General features: G+C 38.0%; 1 protein-coding gene across 1 annotated transcript in view; it reads right to left on the bottom strand.

Moving 5' to 3' along the window:
* Positions 1–19,299, bottom strand: part of NEB (nebulin) — a 202,699-nt gene that overhangs the window by 160,039 nt on the left and 23,361 nt on the right. The window contains exons 13-29 of the mRNA XM_045558869.1: positions 17,074–17,190; positions 15,433–15,537; positions 15,235–15,342; positions 15,036–15,140; positions 14,532–14,630; positions 13,455–13,559; positions 12,367–12,474; positions 12,165–12,278; positions 10,856–10,957; positions 10,654–10,761; positions 10,459–10,563; positions 9,305–9,403; positions 7,142–7,246; positions 6,468–6,575; positions 6,266–6,379; positions 3,414–3,611; positions 1,282–1,389 (exon numbers count right to left, since the gene is read on the bottom strand). Of these exons, the coding sequence (XP_045414825.1) occupies positions 1,282–1,389; positions 3,414–3,611; positions 6,266–6,379; positions 6,468–6,575; positions 7,142–7,246; positions 9,305–9,403; positions 10,459–10,563; positions 10,654–10,761; positions 10,856–10,957; positions 12,165–12,278; positions 12,367–12,474; positions 13,455–13,559; positions 14,532–14,630; positions 15,036–15,140; positions 15,235–15,342; positions 15,433–15,537; positions 17,074–17,190 (1,908 nt within the window). The remainder of the gene's footprint in view (positions 1–1,281; positions 1,390–3,413; positions 3,612–6,265; positions 6,380–6,467; positions 6,576–7,141; positions 7,247–9,304; positions 9,404–10,458; positions 10,564–10,653; positions 10,762–10,855; positions 10,958–12,164; positions 12,279–12,366; positions 12,475–13,454; positions 13,560–14,531; positions 14,631–15,035; positions 15,141–15,234; positions 15,343–15,432; positions 15,538–17,073; positions 17,191–19,299) is intronic.

Below are 19,299 nucleotides of genomic sequence, written 5' to 3'. Positions count from 1 at the left end.
CTTGTCCCTGTATTCTCCTCTGTTTACTTTTCCAGTCGTCTTCCTTTGTGCATATTATACATCCCACTTCTGCATATATAGTAACATCGTTCTTTCAACTTCAGACTTCTGAAAACCACCAACCCAGAAGAACGTTTCTGGAAAGATCTCTCAGCAGACAAAATGGTTTTTCACCAAAAACAAACAAAAGCAGCAAACAAGAACAACAAAATCTTGAATGTGGAAGACACCCTTCATTCTGCTCCTCTGTCCTTACTATAGTCTGTCCTCCTTGATGTATTCGCCTGACAACAGTGAGAATTTTCAGCTGCTGACAGAGGAGGGACAGATAACCTTGCTGCTTTACGAACCTCAAGATCATCACTGCTTTTTCTTAGACTGCATAATAATTTATGTACCACTTCAAAGTCATCCAGAAGACGACATAGGGTATAATTCTTCAAAGAAGATTTCTATAACAGCTGAATTATTCATAATCACCCAAAATTGGAAACAATCCACATGTCTACCAACTGGCAAAGAGATAATAAAAATGTGGTACATATATCCATACAAAGAATTACTACTCAGTAATAAAAAGGAATGAATTATACAAGCACATACAGAAATGTGGATGAGCCTCTGAAACACTATGCAAAGTGAAAGAAGCCAGATACAAAAGAAATTTCTAGAAAAGGTAAAACTTTAGCTACAGAATGCAGATCAGTGGTTGCTGGGCCTGAAGGTGAGAGCAGGGATTTTTTTGAGGAAACTTTTTGGGGTGCTAGCAGCATTTTTAAAATCCAATTGCAGTAATGACTGCACAATGATATGAATTTATTAAAACTTGTCAGGGTAACATAGGTGAATTTTATGGCATGCAAATCAGACCTCAATAAAGTTGTTAAAAATATTTCTATCATCAATGGTTAACATAAATGATTTTGGTAATAGAATGGTTTGTACTTGTCTACCTGGATAATTCGTGCATGTGGTTAAGTTCTTTTCCTCAGCAACAATGACTAGAGAATGAACCAGTCAAGGAGGCACTGGGGTTGGGCAGGCGGGAGGGGGGAGGTGGGGATGGGTATGTTCACACCTAACGGGTGTGGTGTGCACCGTCTGGGGGATGGACACGCTTATAGCTCTGACTCGGGTGGTGCAAAGGCAATATATGTAACCTAAACTTATATACCGCCATAAAATTTTGAAACAACAAAAAAAAGGAGGCACTTCTCATGGCTTTGGGGGTTTTAAGGCAACACATTTACAACTCTCCCTTGGACAACCCTGTGGCTTTACCTCATTAAGGATGTCTGAGGCCCGCTTCACCTTTTCCATTTCCAAGGACCCGAAAGGCACCCAGCCACAGCCTTTCATCCAGCTGTTGTAGTCAGCTTTGTATTCGACCTAAAACACCAAGAGGAAGGTTACATTTCTCTGCTCAGTGTCATCCTTATTACATAAAATCATTAACATTTTACCCAAAATGATGTTTTTAAGATTTCTGAGCAGCTTCCAGGCATTAAGGTTGTTTTATACATTTCCGTGATGACAGATTTTAACAGCCCTTAGGTTTTTGCTTTTCTTATAGCTGGCATGTATTCCATTTCATCCTTATTTCCAACTTAATGGAAGTATGTGGAACTCTAATTCCAATCTGGAAAATGCTCAATTCAAAGCTGCATTTCAAAGAATAAATGAAATTGTTCTATTTAGATCATCAAATGTGAGATGTTTGCTCCCTGGAACTCTAACTATTATGTTTCTATGGCCAAGTTAGAATTGCAGGCTACATTGAAGGTAGATAATTTTGCCCATTTTTTATTAGATAAGATTTGATAGTAATTATTTGTACTAAATGTTTGCACATGTGGCCCTTCATGTGTACTAGTCAACTTTAGATTGCATATCTACATTTCCTGATAAAACACTTTAAAATTATTGCACTCATTAATTTGCTTAAGGGAACAGTTACTATTTGGAATTGGTCCTATTTGAGGGACAGTTACTTGATGTTATTAAAATTATGAGCTACTCTTATTATCTAACGATAGATAATATCTAGAACTTATACCCTAGATACAAAATTCAAATTGTTGTTCTTTAGTGTGGGCCTTTTAACTGGAATGAAAAATCAGGAAAGCAAGTGGATCTTGCCCTTGAGAGGCTTACAATCTATTTGGGATGAAGAAATACAGCAAAATTAAACAAATAACAACTAGGATAATGATGCATAAAATAAAATTGTTAGTGGTGGGAATGTAAAATTGTGTAGCCAGTATGGAAGACAGTGTGCTGGTCCCTCAAAAAATTACAAATAGAACAACCATATGATCCAACAATTCAACTTCTGGGTATACACCCGAAAGAATTGAAAGCAGGTTCTCAAAGAGACATTTATACCCATTTCATAGCACCATTGTTCAAAATAGCTAAACGGTGGAAGCAACTCAAGTGTCCACTAACAGTGAATGGATGAACAAAATATGGTGCATACATACAAAGGAATATTATTCAGCCTTTAAAAAGAAAAGAAATTCTGACACATGCTACAACGTGGATGAAACTTGAAGACATTATGCTAAGTGAAATAAGCCAGTCACAAAAAGACAAATACTGTATGATTTCACATATATGAAGTATATAAAGAACTCAAACTCATAGACACAAAAAGTAGAATGGTAGTTTACACATGCTAGAGGAAGAAGGAAAATGGGAGCTGTTGTTTAATGAATATAGAGTTTCAATTTTGGAAGATGAAAAAGATGCACAATAATGTGAATATACCTAACACGTGTGAACTGTACACTCAAAAATGGCAAAGATGGTAAATTTTTTTATGTGTATTTCACCACATTTTGAAAAATAGAGTTGTTAGGATAAAGTACTGAGTTGGGTAGCTCAGATAAATTAATTTGCCTAAAGGAGTTTGGATCTGTGGGAAGAAAACCCAGTTATAAAAACTGATGTTGTAAATGATATATTTTCTTTTTAGACAAAATAGTTATCTAAGTAAAAAATCATTGATAACAATGAATGTGATGATTATAATGGTGGTGATGATAATAATAGTGAACGTTTATTAAGAACTTAGCAGGGCCTGGCACCACGCTAAGTATTTTGCATGCATTTAAATTTTCCAAACAATGTTTTTGTTTTATTTCCATTTTACAGAGGAGAACTCTAGACTCAGCAAGGTTGGTGACTTTCCCAGAGGGGAATAGTGATGGAGCACATGCCAGACCCAGGTCTCCCCAACCCTGAAGGGTGGGCTCTTACAGAACCACAAGGGTCATTTTATCATCACATACTTGCTTACATACAGAAGACAATGCAGACACCTCTGAGAAGTGCCAAAACCTCACTCAATTTAGAAATCCTTTTCAGTTTCCACCTTCAAAAGAGGGACTAGAAAAAACCTGGTTACTCACGTCACTCTGCAGTGCGTAAGCCTTCTTGGCGAGGTCCACGTTGACGCTATCCGGCGGGTAGCTGTAATTGTGCAATATGTTCTTGTAGTCCACGTCGCTGGCAATTGCCTGCGATTTCTTAGCCTGAGTGACTTGGAGCATATCAAGAGGTGCCGTGTAGACAGTTTTTGACTTTTCATAGTCTTTTCGATACTCACGCTGTGAATAGAAAAGTAGCATTTATTACTACAAATTCTCCCTCCATGAATTTCCAGAAAAGCACAGAGATCTCTCATAAACAATAAGTACAAGTCATGGAAACAGATCCAAACATGTGAGTAGTTATTTTGCCCCCAAATTTGTTCATATGTTACATACCATTGAAACACCCCCAAAAAATCACACGTAGATCTTCCCAAATCAAAGAGCAACTGTCAGAGAGTCACAGCAGACATGAGAATGGGCTACAGATTCTGCTTCCACCGGGAATTTTTTTTTTAAACAGTGTTTCTCAAGGATCACTAACAAGTGTTATTTCTATTAATGTAACCTAACCTTTGAAGAGTTTTCCAGTAAAGAAGCATTTTTTAAATTCATGACAATCACATGACAATATGATTTTATAAAATGAATACTTCATACAGAGGGGCTGTAGACTTAACTTGTTGGCTTTATAGAATCATTTGAAAATGGATAGTTGCTGATTTTTCAACCTATTATATTCTTGACAGTAGATAAGCCTCACTGAGAATCCCAAAAGATTTTTTCATACCAAGTTTAATATTGTTAACAATTGAAAAGAGGCTTCAGATTGCAGCAGTTAAAAAACCTCAAAGGAGGAAAGTGTGTGAAAATAAGCCATTAAAGTACATTGTTCTCATAAACCAAATGTCCCAACTGGGCCTCAAGAGATACCTTCATTGGCTGGGTTTCTGGAATGGTTGGACAGGGTACTAATTAGGTCAAATTCCCAACTTCATCATTTCCACTCACCAATTACCTTAACAGACAGAAAAATTCTGACCCACTGTCTAGAAAAATTCTAAACTCATCCTATCTTCCCATAATCACATACATGCTAAAGACAGGACCCGAGTTAGCAAGTACAGATATGCATTATAAATCTTCTGTAGCAATTCTTTTTGCATATGATATTTTAGCTTTCTTAGGGAAATTGATCTTCCTTCTCATATTTTGTGGGTAGTCACTGAATACATTTTTCACTTAATTATGAAATCTAGATCATGGTTTATAAAAATAAAATATGGGAACTTTCTGATAGGGAACACTGAAAAAATTGTTTTTATTAGGAATAAACTGAGAAAGCAATGTTGCAAAAGACAGTTGGTGTGTGGAAGTGTTTTTGACAAAATTGTTTTGACTCTTTTGGTCATGTTCACACCAGCTCACACATACCAGCACATATAAAATGTTGTCAAATATCCAAATGGCTTTAAAAGATTTTTTTTAAAAAGCTACACATTTTCTATACTTGCAGCTTAGTATTTTTGCCTGGATATTATAAGAGAATGACTCATTTACTATCTCTTTCAGTCACCAACATCAATCAATTAATAAACTTTTACTGAACAGTTATTATATGCCTACTATTGGGGTCTGTGATAGATTCTGATGGGTTGTGTGATGTGTAAGTGCCATATAATGACATAATTTAGTATGAAGTTACTAGAGAAAATTACTGAATTGGATGTTTTAAAGTGCTGTGTGATTGCATTTACAAAGTAAATGCAAAATGAGTTAAAGCAGGTAGATGATTATATGAATGCATGGTTAAAATTAAATGATACAAACACCTTTCTCTTTCATCATGAAGGACTAATATCTGCAAGCTATGTTGAATATTCTTAGCATTCTTAAGGAATTCTCTAAACATTTTTTAAAACACAGAATATGCTGTAATTAGCAGTAGTAAATGTTTGTCTCTCTGTAATAGAATTTTTTTTTTTTTTTTAAAGACAGAGTCTCACTTCATTGTCTCGGGCTAGAGTGCAGTGGCATCATCATAGCTCACTGCCACCTCAAACTCCTGGGCTCAAGTGATCCTCTTGCCTCAGCCTCCTGAGTAGCTGGAACTACAGGTGTGTGCCACCACGATGCCCAGCTAATTTTTCTAATTTTTAGTAGAGATGGGGTCTCGCTCTTGCTCAGGCTGGTCTCAAACTCCTGAGCTCAATCGATCCTCCCACTTTGACCTCCCAGAGTGCTAGGATTACAGGTGTAAGCCACTGTGCCCAGCCAATAATAAGAATTTTAACTAGAAAATGATATACGACCCATAAACAAGACTTAGGGAAGCCATGAGTTCCCTGAAATTCAGGCAAAAGGCATGAAAAAAATGTTTATTTTCTGGATGACACTCCAATTCTTTTATCAGATTCTTAAAGGGACCTATAATCAATGGAGTATTTTTCTTAGATCTAGACCAACACTAATTACTAAAGTCAGTAAAGAGCAATGATATTAATAGCTATATTAAGATTTTTTGTGATTCATGAATTTCTTCCCAAGTATAGCTCTAAAATTATCATTTACAAAATATTTTTCAATTAGAAGAAAAGATGAAAACATCTGGTGATGTTTTCCAAAAGATTTTGAGAACTACAATCAATATTTTATTAACTATTTATGGATACATTTTTCAAAGTGAAATGGACATCAAGTACAAATCAGTAATTTCTCTCCTCAAATGTGAGAGGTGGAAGAATCTGAGGCATCATTCTAAAGTTCTTGATAGCAGATTTTTGGGAATATGCTAGAGCCATGTGTGTGAAATCCTTTTACACAACCCTCCCTTTGGGCATGTTAACAGGGAAGACGTCTTGAAAACAGGACAGGTTTGCAAAGACACTCACATCACTCTGGTTTTTGGCCGTCTTCAAGGAGTGCAGCATCTTGGGATCGTCCTCAATGCTGAGGGCTCCAATCATCTTCCCTTTGTTTTTCTCATAGTCTTTCTTGTACATCACCTGCAAAGACATCACACATGCCAGGTCCCACTCCCCAGGAAACGTTGTCCTTGAGGACGCCCTGCCCATGTCCCCAGGCCATACTCACATCACTGGCGATCCTGCTGTTGGCTTTGGCTGCCAGCAGGGGGATGGCATCCACTTTAATGTCAAACTTCTTGGCTTTGCTCTTCTCCCAGTCGTCCTTGTAAATATTCTGGACAGGAGAAATTCAGCAGAAGAATTATAAGAACAACACTGAACACAGATTAATCCAGTAAAAATAAAAAAACCCAGATTTAGAGTGTGTATATATAGACTTATTTCACCTATAAATACTATATTTACCAAATGGTAGCACAACTATTGATTTGTCTGTACTCCACTTTCTTTCTCCCTACCACTAAATAAGTGTAATATACTCTTTTTAATGTTCTATAAACTTTCTAAAGACTCTGCTATCCTGATACATAAAGGGTAATATAAAATGACAACCACGTGGAGAAGGTGAAATATGACATGTACATGGGAGAGATCTTGTAAAGCTCTAGGGATTAGCAGAGGGGTAATTGAGAGAATGCTGCTGACAATAAGAGACTGCGGAAAATGAAATCTGATAGCTAAGTAAGAATCTTAAGAGCATTTGGCCTTAAAAGCTCCGCTTACACTCTGATAACAATCTCAGTAGTTGTTTATTTACATAATTTCTGATCCTATCTTTTTAAATGCCTATAACATTTTCTCTTCTCATGACATCAAACAGGCTCCGGCTTTGGTACTTACGTCACTCAGGTTATAAGCATTGACTCTATGTTGGATAAACTCTGGAGCATCTGCTGGGACATGGCACTTGAACTTCTCACCTTCATGTTTTGCTTTGTAATTCAGCTGAAAAACAATGAAGGATATTCAAACAGTTCAGAGTAGGAACTTTCTTGAATTAATGTAGGACAGTGTATATCACTAAGGCATTAGTGTCCTTTTTAGAAAAATGCCTCAGAGATAATTAACCCAGTCAAAGTCTAGCATGGGATCAGAAATCTCACTCCCTCTTTTAGGGACTGTGGTACAGTAGTAGCCCTTTGTCCTCAGGGGATACATTCCACAACCTCCAGTGGATGCCTGAAATCATGGGTAGTTTCAAACTCTATATATACTGTTTTTTCCCGTACATGCATACCTCTGGTAAAGTTTAATTTATAAATTAGGCACAGTAAGAGATTAACAATAATATCTAATAATAACATAGAACAATAACTGTAATAAAGGTTATGTGAATGTGGTCTCTGTGTCTCTCAAAAGACCTGATTGCACTGTGCTCACCCTTCTTCTTGTCATAAAGAAGGGAAAGAGGGGGACAGGGTAAGATTTCATCACACTAAGAACAGCACACAATTTAAAACTTATGAATTGTTTCTTTCTGGAATTTTGCATTCAATATTTTTGGACCATGATTGACCTCAAGTAACTGACACTGCAGAAAGCAAAACTGTGAATGAGCAGGGACTACTGTGTAACCAAACTTTGGGTTCCCATGTTGTAGGTGCTATTACAGTGTGTGTGTGTGTGTGTGTGTGTGTGTGTGTGTGTGGTGCTGTTACAGTATATATATCTGTGTGTACATGGGAAACACATATCTCATCTACACTGCTAGGGTATATCTGGAGGGCATGAAATTCTGTAGTCAGAGCCCTAACAAAAAACAGTAATAATTCTAAATAAAATATTATACTAGCACAGTTTAAAAGATACATAAATTCTTATTTAAAATATTAAACAGAAGAGTTTATTTACATTTTTTAAAGGTGTTATTAGGCAGAAGGAAAAAAGAAGGAATGAGGCTGGTGAATTTTGGAACCAAAGGCAAAATGTACAAGATTGGAAAGAACTGTACAAGAAACACGTCCAAGACAGAGCCTGTGGGCTATCCAGGCTGACAGGAAAAGTGTTGGTGACTGGGCACGACATAGAGCACTGTATCCCCTGCAGCTTGCCCAGTTCAGCTGGGTCAGGGTTGTTAGAGTTTAGCTGTTCTTTATTGGGACACAAAATATTAACATACTAGGAAAATTGCATGGGAACTATCATGACTTCTGTGTTATGCTGGTGCCATTCCCCTCTTTACCAATTGCATATGAGCTACTTTGTGTTACTAAGACACATTTTATAATAGGACAAACTGTATCTTTCATTTTCCTATCTTGAGGAAGGTGTGCTACTTCAGGACTTAGCTGTGTTAGCACCTTGCTACTCAAAGTGTGGTCTACTTATCACAGCATCAGCGTCACCTAGGAGCTTATTAGAAAGTCAGAATATGGAAGCCCATCCAGGTCTACTGATTCAGAATCTGCACTTTAACAGGGTCATCAGGTGACTGCATGACTGTGGATGTCTGGGAAGCACTGCTGCCCGGCCCCGGATCTTGGCATGGTTGGATCATCCCTGCCTTCGACCTTCCTTGATCACCCAATCTAATGCCCATCCAGTCCCTCTCTCTGACATCCTCCCATTTTAACTCTGTAGCATCATTCTATATTCATTTTTTTATCATTGTCTGATGCCATTCTTGTTTCTGTGCTCTTCTCTTTGTTGGCAAACTGAAGAATGGGAAATGCTTGTCTTGTTACCTACTCAAATGGATACTTTTGTTGTCATTGTTTATTTAAATTGGCAGAAGTTTTATTGTGCATGTGACAGACCCTAATGAATAAGTAAGATATTCCCATTAAAAATCAATGAGTTATTGAAGAAATAGTAGTTATTTTTATTATTGTCTAATACTGTTTTCCTCAGGCTACAATTCAACCTAGCAGCTCCATCTGCATTTTATTAAACACATCTTGAAAAATGGCATTATTGGGATGGTAGATGAGTCCATGAAGATTAAGCATGTAAATTCAGCAAGCACTCTGGGTAACCCCCACTTGCATAAATCAATGCACTTACATCACTAAGCTGTTTCGTGTTGAGCTGGGCTTGCAACAATACAGGAGTGTCAGTGACTGCTGTGAATTTGGTCTTATCTGGATGAACTTTGTAGGTATGCTAGAAAAGAAGATGTTCTTTAGTGAAATTTTATGATGTATTTTATAACTTTATATTCTTACTTATATACACACTAACATATAAAAGGTTTCCAGGCAAAAATACAGCTTGTTTTGTTCCTGAAAACTTGGTTGATATGTTCTCACTTCCTTTCTCTCTCTCTCTCTCTCTTTCCTTTCTTTCCCCCACCCTCTTCTCTTCCTGGCTCCTGAAGTTGCCTCTGGTCTGCCTGCTGCAACTCAGCAACCAGATTAACCTTCCCCTGCTGAGGCCTTACCATGGCTCTCCCCTGAACTTGGTATTCAGCCTAAACTGTACCTTGGCTTATGAGCCCGGCAGACTCCAACCCTCCTTCCCTCCTACCATCTCTTGCTACTCTCCCCATTTCCCCCCAAAATTTCAGCTACCTCATCCTTTCAACTCCTTAAGTGCTGAGCTTGTTCTCAGCTTAGGCTACTCTTCCTGCTGCCCTTTCCTTGACCCAGCATGGCTGGACATTCCTGTCCTAGCCCTTCCTCTACCACCCAAACTAATCCCCATCCAGTCATTCTCTCTCACATCGTCCTGTTTTAATTCCTCCTATATTCATTTTCTTAGCATTGCCTGATATCTTTCTTGTTTCTGTGCTCTCTTCCTGGGTTTATTGTTTGTCTCTTCCACTCCAGCGGAAGCTGTGCAAGGCAGCCCACTTACTCCCTATTCTTTCCCAGCACCAAGGACAGTGCCTGGTGCATGCGAGCACCCTGTGCAAATTTGTTGAAAGATGAACACCTATTTCTCACAAACCTGCACATCCTCCTTTTACTCCAAATTCATGTATATGCAAACTAATGGAAATAAAAGTTTATAAAACCTGAAATTATTTTGTAACAAATAGATCTCTTTGTAGTAATTGTCATGTTCCTCAATTCCACGCCCCCACCCCACAAAAAAAATTATAATTAAATATCTCCTGCAAGCAACTAGATGTTAGCATTTAAAGTCCTGCCAAATTTACCACTAGATGTCACAAGAATCCCAAACCCAATTTCAAGAATTCAGAGCGGTGGACTTACATCTTTACACTGGTCTAGCTTCTTGATTGCTTCGTATTCTTGTGTTATTGTCTGAGGGAAATAGCACTTCGCTTTATCTTCTTCATATTCTGCTTTGTAACTTTTCTGTAATGAGAAAAAACAAAGAGAGATCATGATTGTTATTGCTCCCAAACAATGTCACTGTGAGGCAGAAACAATTGTCTTCAAACTTACGTCACTGTTTTGAGCTGAAACTTTCATGCAGTGTGTGTAATACGGGTCCTCAAAACTGCCTACATAATGTCCCAAAATATTCTTTTCATACGAATCTTTATATTTAGCCTGAGAAAGCAAACACACATAAATGAAGTTAACAGTCATTCGTCAAAGAGTAGGAACTACCTGCAACCCCAGGGGTAAGCGTGGTCTTTCGCACCTCACTGAAGTTCTTTAGCAGAGTGTCAAGCTGGTATCTGGGAGTCTCGCAGTAGTTCATGCTCCTTGCTTTCGTCTTCTCATAGTTTTCCTTGTACAATCTCTGTCAAATGGAAAAGAAAATTACACAAAGAAAATTATATCTCATGGAATAAAAGCCTATCATGTCATGGCTATCCTTTAACCAAAGGGGCAAACTTTGTATTTCCTTAGCATCCATTTCCCATAAAGCAAACACCAGAATGGATGTGGTAGAGGCTCATGTCTTGTATACTCTCATCAGATAATATTTTTTAGATTGAATAAATTAGAGCACACCAATTTTGCAATGTAGGCAAGTTTTTTGTCTGAAAATAATTCTTGGCATTTGAATGTGTTTGAAGGAAAATGAATGTTTTTAAGGAAAATGAATTTGGTGCAAAATGAGGCATAAGCTGTAAGGTGGACCTTTAACATCTAGGCATAGTCCTAGAAAAGTATTCCGTTTAGCACTTGGTGAAAACACATTTTACAACACCTCTGGAAGTTGGCTTTTATCATTAAGGCCTAACATTTTTCTTTATAGCAATAATACATGAAGAGCTTTTTCTTTCATTGTATGTATTATGTATTTCTTCACTTTCTTTTTTACTTCTCTCATATAAAAATCCAAAAATGGACTCAATAAAGACAGGAATACTTGTAAATATATGGAGTGATAGGGAGTATTTTCTTTTTTTTTTTTTTGGCTAGGAATTAGAAAAGCAATTTCTGTAAAGGGTTTTCCTTTATTTTTTAATAAGTATTCTAAGATCTTTAAAATAAGATCAATATTTTATAAAATTCTTAAAATAAAATATTTCACTTTTAAGCTTATGTTTCATCTAGTTTTTCCTACTTTATTTATCTTTAAACTGATTTTCTCAGTTCCTGCTTTTTATTTTTCTGAATATGTTTTTGTAAACTACCTTAACCAGTTCAGGACATTAAATGAATATACCCTTGCACATATTCACATACTTATACATACTGAGATATTGAGCTCATTTCAAGGAAAAACAATAAAGAAAATGATATTGCTAATACATTTTTTCTTCTAATAAAACGGGACATTAAGGAGATTAAGCAAATTATGGCAATATTCACTGGCATCTCAAACTACAGAGACATCAACAAGAATGAGGAAGTTCACCTTCCTTTACCACCTGGGTAAAGGTTTCACGTGTGACTTGTCATCCTGAATCTGAGGTGTCATAACATCCTATCCAGGTTATACTGAACAGCAAGTGTGTCCACATCTGAAAACGACCCAGATTTACAGACACACTCACATCACTCTGGTTTCTGGCTGTATTCAAGGAGTGCAGCATCTTGGGATCGTCCTCAATGCTGAGGGCTCCAATCATCTTCCCTTTGTTTTTCTCATAGTCTTTCTTGTACATCACCTGCAAAGACATCACACATGCCAGGTCCCACTCACCAGGAAACGTTGTCCTTGAGGACGCCCTGCCCATGTCCCCAGGCCATACTCACATCACTGGCGATCCTGCTGTTGGCTTTGGCTGCCAGCAGGGGGATGGCGTCCACTTTAATGTCAAACTTCTTGGCTTTGCTCTTCTCCCAGTCGTCCTTGTAAATATTCTGGACAGGCAAATTTTAGCAAAGGAATTGGCAAAAGTGATACACGTGTCATCACCTTTAGAGACTAAAAAGATAACTAAATGCCTCATCTTAATATAAAATAAACAGATCCTTTTCAATGTCCAGGAAATCATGCATATTTTAGATAATTCTCAAGCTGGAGCTTCTCAGTCTCCAAGATCAGGCTTCTCTACTCTCCATTAGAATCTTTCATCAAATTAACTTAATTCTAGTTATCATGCTAATATTTGATTTTTGACATTGAATATTTTATAGAGTGGCACAAATATTCTATAATTAACATACTTTTATGATATAAAGGCATTACTTTCATTTGATCTCTAAGTTTTCTACAAAGGTTATTTTGTGCGTCAATATGATACTCATTGATGTTGGATAATCTTAGTACTCATTTATAGAACTGTTGAGGAAATTGAGATCCCCCAGGGCAATTTGACTTTTCTATAAAATTAAGTTTGAAAATTGAAAGATAGTAATGGATGGCTGGCCTCCTGCCCTTTAAATACTCTATGTCTTCATTAGTGCAAGTTCTCTTAAATACAGAAATAAGTATCATTTCTGTGAAATAAGGGACATTATAACCCTGGGGAATGAATGAAATAAAATTGTATCTAAAAAAAAAAATCAAGTCCTGAAAGAAAATGAATTATAGTATAATAAAAATGAATATATGGCTAAGAGATTCAGATTTGCAGTTAAGCCTACATGAATGGTGGTATTTTGAGGGATAGATAAAACATACTAAGATTATCTAATTGTATGAAGCTACTTACAAGATTGCTACACACATTTTATAAGGTGAATTCAAAGTTATATTGGCAGAGACATAGGACTATGATACAAATCCTAATTGCTCTTCCCGTTTTAGCCTTAAAATATTCACTGAATAGCAATGAACCAATTAAAAACTAAAGACACAAATTGTCAGTATATCACAAGGTACAGTGTAAGGGACTTACATCACTCAGGTTATAGGCGTTGACTTTGTGCTGGATAAAGGCAGGAGTATCAGGAGGTATATGGCACTTGAACTTTTCACTTTCGTGTTTTGCTTTGTAATTTAGCTGACAGAGAGAGAGAGGGGGAAAGAATTAGTTCGGAAGAAGAATTGTTCCAAAATACAAAACCTCTTATGTGGTACATTTTGTAAAGCAACTGACAAAGTTGTTAAGATCAAAAGAGACGCCAAGAGCTTGAGCAGGCCACCCTGCATTATTGAACCTCTGTACTGGACACTTGACACCTGTCACCAAGGTAGGACACTAATGGCATAAGGTGGCTCTTTCATACACCCTCCAGTATAGCACAATTGGCCCTGTAGGTTCTGAAAGAGACACAGCCCTGTCTTTCTTTTCATTGTCAGTGCTCATCTACTGCAGAACTTTTCCTAACAAATCTGGTACATGTCCCCTCACATACGTCATGGCTGTTGATACTCAAATTGAAGCCTTCATTTCTAGCCATTAATCTACTGAGGTTACTTTTATTTTTATTCTTTTGGCTCAACACAAGTTTGGAAATCCATACCGAACACTTACATGATAAAACTTGTCTCAAAGACTCCATTTTCCAGAAATGTATTTGGGAGAGAGAAGCCCATGTACTGAATACCTGCTCTGGGCCAGGGTGTGGGCTATGCACATGTCTCCCTTTACTTAGTCTTCAGAACAGCCATAAATTATAAAAGGGATTTAAATGCGAGGCAGAAAGAGGTTAAATCACTTGACCACCCAGAACACACATGACAGAGCTAGAATTTGAATGCAGTTTTGTCTGACTCTAGAATTCATGTTCTTTCCAATGCTTTAAGCTACATCAGTTTCCTTTGCAGAATCATTTTACTATAATGCTATCTGCCTAAGATGAAGGCAAGGAAATAGGAAAATATTTTAGGTGATTACGGATATGTACAAGTTAAACTTGCTAAAACTTAACCTTTTTAAAAATAAATGTGACACATCATTGGATTTTGTGTATAGAGTTATGAAATGTTCTCCCTCATAATTGGATTTCCTGGCTAATTTAGAGGAACTTACATCACTCAGTTGCTTGGAATTGACTTGGGCTTGCACCAGAACGGGAGAGTCGGTAACTTGGGTGAATTTTGTCTTATCTGGATGAACTTTGTAGGTATGCTGTGGGGAGACAAGGAATGTTTAGCACTGCCATCTATCAGACCCAAAGTGGCCTGTAGGCCAAGCAAGCAGAGCCCCATCCCCTGCAAAGAAAAGAAACTTGTAGTTAATAAAACATTTATTGTTTTTTCCTAACTAGACTGCAGTTTCTTTGAAAGGTGCTCTTACAGCTCTATGAGAAACTTTCCTGTCTCTTCCAATTCCTGATAACTCTTCTTTGGGAAAATGAGCTAGAATTAATTGTTGAAACAGGGATGCCAACAAGGGAAAATAGTACAAAATAGGTTTTGTTTCTTATAATTCCTGTGCTTATGTTTATTTGTAAATGTGTCAAAATTTTAAACATACTTGACCACTAGATGCTATGGAGGGCAGTGATATTGAAAGTTCAGACAACAAACTTACGTCTTTACACTGGTCCAGTTTCTTGATTGCTTCATATTCCTGAGTTATGGTCTGGGGGAAGAAGCCTTTGCCCTTGTCTTCTTCATATTCTGCTTTGTAGTTTTTCTATGAGGAAAAGAAATCAGACATGAGGATGCAACTGTTGCATTTATAGCCCCCAAATGTATTTGGAAAATCAAACAATTGTCTTGGAACTTACATCACTGTTTTGAGCTGCGACTTTCATGCAGTGTGAATGATACGGATCCTCAAAGCTGCCTACATAATGTCCCAAAATATTCTTTAAGTAGGAATCTTTATATTTATTCTGAAAGACAAAACATAACTCATTTATTAATTGGTGAAATGATGGGTCTTTTTTTTTTTTAACAGAGGAAGTAATGGTAAAACTGCTTACATCACTACTGAAGTTGTGTAGAACTGTATCAAGCTTGAATTTGGGGGTCTCACAGTAATTCATGCTCTTTGCCTTTGTCTTTTCATAGTTTTCCTTGTATAGTTTCTGTCAAAGGAAAAAATCAGTTAAAGTAGATTCTTGTCACTCCCACGCTGATTATAACACTCGTATTTTCTAACACTAAACAAAAGAAGAAGAAAAGGTATCGCCCGTCAACTGTCTTAGAAACTGACAATCTAACATAGGTGTCATGAATCATAAGACTTTTCTATTAGCAATTATTGTAAAGTCTAAGTTTGTCATTTTCTCAAAAAATTAAGAAGCCAGTGTTCCACTTCTGACCAAGCCTTTAGTTGCAGAGATTCTTGTGTGTTTCTGAATTGCTGCCTTCTCTGTCTCTCAGCTCACATACTTTCCTCACTGATGGAGCCAGAACAAACGTGGAGGTTTTAAGCAACAGCAAATCATTTTTTTTTCAAACAAAACTTCATGAAAATGTTAATATAGGTTGAGAAATATATACTCTGTCTTCCTCCTTGTACCAAAGGGAAAAAAATCTCTAATTATACAAACAATTAGCCTTAAAAATAAGGTATATATAAGAACTCAAGCTATGAGCTATTATGAACTCTTCCTCTCTTCTAGGATTTATCTTTAGCTTGAACAACAACAAGAAACAATTATTGGTTTTAAATATACAACTGATAAGGCAGATCATGGTTACTTTTTCATTTGTTGTTTTCAAAATGTAAATGGCACTATTCATTTTCAGTATTTGTATGTTCCTGTCTTTATCAACATAGTAGATTTAAACCTAGGCTTTTACATGTTTGATAAAGATGCTTTTCTTTTAGAAAGCAGAGTCCTTGGCATTGATTTCCCAGCAGAGCTGTTTGGACAGATCCATTTACACAATCTCACCTGGCACTTCACCCCACCTATCACAGGCACACATTTCCTACGGTGCTGACTTAATTCAAGGGACAAGGAAAAGACAGCTAACCCACTCAGACAGCTACATAAAATCCTCAAATATTGGAAAAGTTTAATACAAACCTAATCATAAGAGAAAGACTCAGATGATTCTGTCTCTCTCTCTCTCTGTGCATGCAAACACACACACACACACACACACACATTGGTCTCAGGCTGACAGTCTTTTCATACCAGGCCCAGTTTCATTTATCTAATTTATTTTCGATCTAATGGCTTAGCCGGGCTCTCAACAAATCCACAAGTAGAAATTCCTGTGGAGACTTAGGGAAACATCTTTCAAGTTCTTTGTCTGCAAATGATGGTTTCTCAGGCCAAGATCTGTCTTTAAATGTCTGTCTCCTTCTGCCTCTGTCAAAATCACAACACATCTAGGATGTGCTTTTTGCCCATAGGGAGGCCCAGGTACCTGTAGCTTATAAGCAAATGAGGATTTCCCTGACCATTGAACTAAACCCACCAGCCCACCCACGTCATACTGAGAGACACTTGTGCTTTCCTGTGGTTAGATAGTTCCAGTGAAACTGCCACTCCATAACCTAAAGTATTTGCAAAGTTATAGATGCATTTAGTCATTACAGAAGGAGAAAAATCTCATCTCTCTTGCAGCTAAGTTTTAAAAACGACTTTCGGCAAGAATAAACTTACATCACTTAGGGCATTTCCTGCTGCCTTCAGCTGCTTGAGCAGTGGGTTCTCCGTAGCAGGAAGTACATTATAATCTGCTTTTCCTTTATTCTTTTCATAGTCTTCTTTGTATTTTACCTGTAGGAGTGAAATAAAGTGATAAAATAACTCTACGGGTTATTTTTGTCCTTGTCTCTATTATGGATATTATGACATAGTTCACAAATCAATTTTCTCTCTAGAAAAAAGGCAGCTTGACATTTTGCCAACAAAATACTCATAGTAACTCATAACACCAGTTGAGAAACTGCATAAATTTCCAGGATGCATTTTCTTCCCATTCATTTATCCATTCAAAGTTATCCATAGGGTGTCGATCGTGTGCCTAGCTCTGGGACAGATACAAGAAAGAATAACACCTGGTCCCTGCCCTCAAAGAGAGAGAGAGATAAGTAACAGGAAAGAGAAAGATACAAAATAATGGCAATTCACCATGTCCCAGATACCCACTGCTGCAGAACCTTCACTTCACTCTTAACTCCCAGCTGCCTTATCTGCCAACACATTTTTTTTTTTTTTTTTTAAGACAGAGTTTCGCTCTGTTGCCCGGGCTAGAGTGAGTGCCGTGGCATCAGCCTAGCTCACAGCAACCTCAGACTCCTGGGCTCAAGCGATCCTACTGCCTCAGCCTCCCTAGTAGCTGGGACTACAGGCATGCGCCACCATGCCCGGCTAATTTTTTGTATATATATTTTTAGTTGGCCAGATAATTTCTTTCTATTTTTAGTAGAGACGGGGTCTCACTCTTGCTCAGGCTGGTCTTGAACTCCTGACCTCGAGCGATCCACCCGCCTCGGCCTCCCAGAGCTAGGATTACAGGCGTGAGCCACCGCGCCCGGCCTCTGCCAACACATTTTTAAAGAAAGGAAGCTGGAAGCACCTCCAACCACCCTTGCATGCCTCACCTGTGCCTGTGTAGAGCACACACACTTTTACTGTATGAGCGGGAGGAAGGGGAAGGAGCTGGGCTGGGAGGACCAGCTTCTCCTTCTGCCCTTCCAACTTTGCACCTTTAATTCCTGCCACGGCAGAAGCAGTAATTTGGAGGGGTGGCGGGGTTATCCAAAAGCCCCCATCAGGAGCACATCCACAAGGATTAGAACAAGAAACTGGTTCTGGTTCTGACCATAAGCCCCTGTGTAAGCCATTTATACAGGTAACATAACCACAGAAGTTGAAGGAATCCCAGATAAATCCAACATTTAAGAACTTCAGAAAACAAAGCCAATCAGCTTGGTATGCAAAGGCAGGAGATACACAGCCAAACACAGATGCACCAACCCTGCAGCCCACACGGAGGATCACAGGAGATACTCTACAGGAACGGAAGACACGAATAACCTGTCCACCTTATAGAATTGTATATTTCCTTGAAAAATGAAAATGACCAGAAGAGAAATTCACAAGCCCTACTATCCCCCTACCTATATCTGGGATGTGCAGCCTTCTCCCCGGTCATATGGATAAACTGTCAGGACATGTGCCAAAACCATCCCCTCCTCCTAAGCACCAGATCTCTTCCCCTTTCACCTGCTCAAGGACATTACCCCAGCCATTCTTCCTTCTCCAACATTATCAAATCTTCCTTGTCTGCTGGATTTTTTCCATCAGTATAGAAACATGGCATTTTTGTTGCCTAACTTAAAAAAAATTCTTTCTTACCCTCCTTTCCATCAGCTACTATTCATTTTGTTCTTTTCTTACCAGGAAAATTTTTAAGACTTTGAAAGAGTTAAATATACTTGTACCTTCAGTTCCTCTCTTCTCATTCACATAAACCTTCTCCAAACATACCCAGTGAAGTTGCTCTTGTTAAGGTCACCAGACAGCAGACATTGGTACATCCGTTTCAGAAATATTTGACACATTTGACAACTCCCTTCTCCCTTCACTTGCTTCCCAGCAAACCGCGCTGTCCTGACTTTGCTCCTACCCCATCTTCCTGATGTGTTCACATGGAAGGGTCCTAGGGTTCAGTTCATGGCGTTTTCTGTCTACACTCACTCCCTTGATGCTCTAGTGCCGTGCCATTTACTACTCTCTGCGTGCTGATAACTCCCAAATTTATGCCACCTTCCCATATGTCCCGCCTGACATTTCAGACCCCTTATCAACTGATCATCGACATTTCCGCGTGGGTGTCTAAAAGGCATCTCAAATCTAACATGACTGAAAATGAGCTTCTGT

The sequence above is a fragment of the Lemur catta genome, chromosome 8, assembly GCF_020740605.2.
Source record: "Lemur catta isolate mLemCat1 chromosome 8, mLemCat1.pri, whole genome shotgun sequence".
Taxonomy (NCBI): Eukaryota; Metazoa; Chordata; class Mammalia; order Primates; family Lemuridae; genus Lemur; species Lemur catta.
The sequence above is the reverse complement of the archived record's forward strand: the minus strand, read 5'-3'. Positions and strand labels throughout refer to the sequence as shown.